Source organism: Sinocyclocheilus anshuiensis, unplaced genomic scaffold (genome assembly GCF_001515605.1).
Source record: "Sinocyclocheilus anshuiensis isolate Anshui unplaced genomic scaffold, SAMN03320099.WGS_v1.1 scaffold75, whole genome shotgun sequence".
Classification (NCBI taxonomy): domain Eukaryota; kingdom Metazoa; phylum Chordata; class Actinopteri; order Cypriniformes; family Cyprinidae; genus Sinocyclocheilus; species Sinocyclocheilus anshuiensis.
Window position 1 is genome coordinate 702,351 of NW_015549634.1, and position 3,647 is coordinate 705,997.

At 36.4% G+C, this 3,647-nt stretch overlaps 1 protein-coding gene across 1 annotated transcript in view; it reads right to left on the reverse strand.

Moving 5' to 3' along the window:
* LOC107659649 (pyroglutamylated RFamide peptide receptor-like) overlaps window positions 1–3,647 on the reverse strand; it is a 31,947-nt gene that overhangs the window by 25,530 nt on the left and 2,770 nt on the right. The window contains exons 2-3 of the mRNA XM_016448659.1: window positions 3,214–3,372; window positions 1,415–1,476 (exon numbers count right to left, since the gene is read on the reverse strand). Coding sequence (XP_016304145.1) covers window positions 1,415–1,476; window positions 3,214–3,372 — 221 coding nt within the window. The remainder of the gene's footprint in view (window positions 1–1,414; window positions 1,477–3,213; window positions 3,373–3,647) is intronic.

Consider the following 3,647-nt stretch of genomic DNA (forward strand, 5'->3'; position numbering starts at 1 on the left):
CCAAACAGCTGATAAAAACATCACAATAATCCACAAGTAATCCACAGCACTCCAGTCCATCAGTTAACGTCTGGAGAAGACAAAAGCTGAAATTCATATTATTAATCCATAATAATAACTCTTCCTCCAGTGAAAAAGTGCATCATCTGTTGTCTCTCACATCAAAATCCGGCCACATATTTGTTTCGAGCTGTTTTGGTCTGTTTTGTACGGTGGCCGAGAGAACTCAATGCGCTGCAACTTCAGAAAACACGTGCAAATAGAAAAAGCACCTGCAAATTAAGAAAACATCTTCATCAGTTTGACAACACGTGCTGCAAATACTCACAACCCAACCAAGTAGCACAAACCACAACAATATTAGCTCAACAAAATTAAAATTAACTGTTATATATTTATATTTGCAGTGCGTTTCTGTTTTTGTTTGTGCTGTGAGCATTTGCAGATCCTGTGTTGTCAAATTGATGTAATTTGCAGGTGTTTTTTTTCTATTTGCACGTGTTTTTCATTTGCAGAGCGTTGAGCTCTCTTGGCCACCGTAGTTTTAGCTTGTAAGCACTGCTTGATCTGTGCAGATTTCTCTCCTGATTCAGACCGGAACACTTTTTCACTGGAGGAAGCGTTATTATGAATTATGGACTCGTATTGTAGTTAAAAATGTCTTAATGCTGGATTTGTTTCAGCTTTTGTCTTCTCCAGATGTTAACTGATGGACTGGAGTGGTGTGGATTACTTGTGATGTTTTTATCAGCTGTTTGGACTCTCATTCTGACGGCACCCATTCACTGCAGAGCATCCATTGCTGAGACAGTGATGCAATGCTACATTTCTCCAAATCTGATGAAGAAACAAACTCATTTACATCTTGGATGGCCTGAGGGTGAGCACATTTTCAGCAAATGTCCATTTTTGTGTGAACTGCTCTTTTAACTTCGAATCTAGAATTGATGTGTATATTCATTTTATTTATCATGCAACACTATTCTGGGACTACTGTTATGACACTTTTATGACGTTTTTGTAACCTTCCAAACTTGACAGACGTTATTAGATGGAAAAATCAGCGTAAAGTTCTTATCAGTTCATATCAGCCTGCAGCAGGGTGAGTAATGACTCGTTTGGTGAACTCAGATAAATCAATGAATAACGCATGAACTTTTGCGATAAGTCTCCCAGAAGTGAACCGCACTCGAGCAAATCTCTTCTACTGTCACCCGTTTCGTCTCCAAAGATTTCAAGGACAGACTGATGTGGCATCAGTATCTCTGATCTGCTGACAGTCAAGCTTGACTAAATTATCTTTTTCGCATGTCAAAGCAATTAACCTTGCGCTTGTTAAATAATATCAGTTAACTGTGATTGTAATTAAACACTTAATCTGGCTGTCCTCAGTTTATTTTGTGATGTCACTCGCCTCTAGCTGTTGCACGAACAGCATCGGTGATCCGACCATGACAGCAGCGATCCACACCAGCCCTGTGTAGAAATCAGATCATTACTGGGTTCTGTCCCATGAGCTCGTGCTGTTAATGATGAACAGAAATGCAGCGCTGCGTATACATGAACCTATCAGAGGACATCCAGACAAAAGCCCTCGGGTGAACACTTCATATTTACACATGCAAATGAGCTAATGCTGTCATTGCGTCACTGCATTGCCCAGCAGAGAGAGATTTACATGTTTAATGATGGTCTTCTGCTGTTATTTTCTTCTCCATAGGGGAATTGATTTTTAACATTAACTCATTAAAACAGACCTGCTGTGAGCTGGGGTCATTAATTAATGCTATTAATCATCTATAAGTCATCAGTGTGCATTATTACAACTTAAAAAAAATGTTTAACAGTAATTACCCATGATTCTGCAATTATTTCCAATAATCAGAAAATTGTGGCAAAAAAATTGCACCAAAATAACTCATTTGTGTCTGCTCAATATTTATGCATACATATATATATATATATATAATGCAATAGACTCATTATATATATATGATTGCATATATAATTTTTTTTTTTTTTGATTAGTATTGAGAGAAAGTATTGTAATTCTTTCTCTCATTAAAATAGTTCAAAGTTTTGTACTTTTGTCTAATTTTCAAATTTGTTATGTTGTGGTTGACTTCAAAGCTGATTGTTTTTTTGTTTTTTTTTAGGCTTTTAATGCATTAACAGACTTTTTTTTTGTTTTTTTTAAATCCCTATGAGATAAATTGAATGGGAAAAAAAATCTTCTGGAATTAAGGCCACTGAGAAAGTGGTCAGAAACTGTTGTAATCTATAAAGAATATTTCAAACACTTTTAAATATGTGGACTTTTTTTTATATAATTTAATCAAATTCTCTATATCAGTCCACAGACCTCCAAATGAACACCTTTAGAGATCACACCAGTCGGTGGATTTAATGACATGTTCTCCATCCTTTAGTAATCTCGATACGCTGCAGTGCATGATGGGAGTTACTTTAGACACATCATCAGGAGCTTCAGAGACATTTGCTCACTTACCCAAACCAAGCTGCCTTCTGAAATGACACATGTGACCCTGGACCACAAAACCAGTCTTAAGTGTCCATTTTTGGAAATTGAGAGTTATGCATCATCTGAAAGCTGAATAAATAATCTTTCCATTGATGTATGGTTTGTTAGGATAGGACAATATTTGGCGATACAACTATTTGAAAATCTGGAATCTGAGGGTGCTAAAAAATCTAAATATTGAGAAAATCATCTTTAAAGTTATTCGAATGAAGTTCTTAGCAATGCATATTACTAATCAAAAATTAAGTTTTGATATATTTACAGTAGGAAATTACAAAATATCTTTATGGAACATGATCTTAATGTCCTAATGGTTTTTGGCATAAAAGAAAAATCAATAATTTTGAGCCATACAATGTATTGTTGGCTATTGCTACAAATATACCCCAGCGACTTAAGGCTGCTTTTGTGCTCCAAGGTCACATATGAAAAGTAAAAGGGATTTGTGATGTCAATCTGAATATCTGAATAGAAAGTGTTGGAGCAAGTTAATGAAAGTTTAATGAAACGTTCTTCTTTTCTTAAGAATAACCGGTGAATCATGCACAGTAACACCAGGAGCGTGCATTAAGAACGTAATGGAGTCAAATCTGATTTTTAGGGCTTGCTTTTCTGCAGGTTTATTGAATAATCGAGCAGACAGGGTTGAGCGTGTGGGCGTTTGACCTCACCTAGCATTCTGTAGGCTCGTTTGGGAGTGTACTGCCTCTTCATTTTGAGCGGATGGACGATGCCCTGGTATCTCTCGACGGCGATGCAGGTCATGGTGAGGATGCCGGTGACGATGGCTGTGGTCTGTACAAAAGGAACGGTCTTGCATACTAGAACCCCTGCACGTACAACACAGAAACACACAAGATATATAGTAATTTAATAAAAAGTGACCCTGGAGCACAAAACAGTCTTAAGTCGCTGGGGTATATTTGTAGCAATAGCCAACAATACATTGTATGGGTCAAAATTATTGATTTTTCTTTTATGCCAAAAATCATTAGGACATTAAATAAAGATGATGTTCCATAAAGATATTTTGTAATTTCCTACTGTAAATATATCAAATTAGTAATATGCATGGCTAAGAACTTCATTTGGACAACTTTAAAGA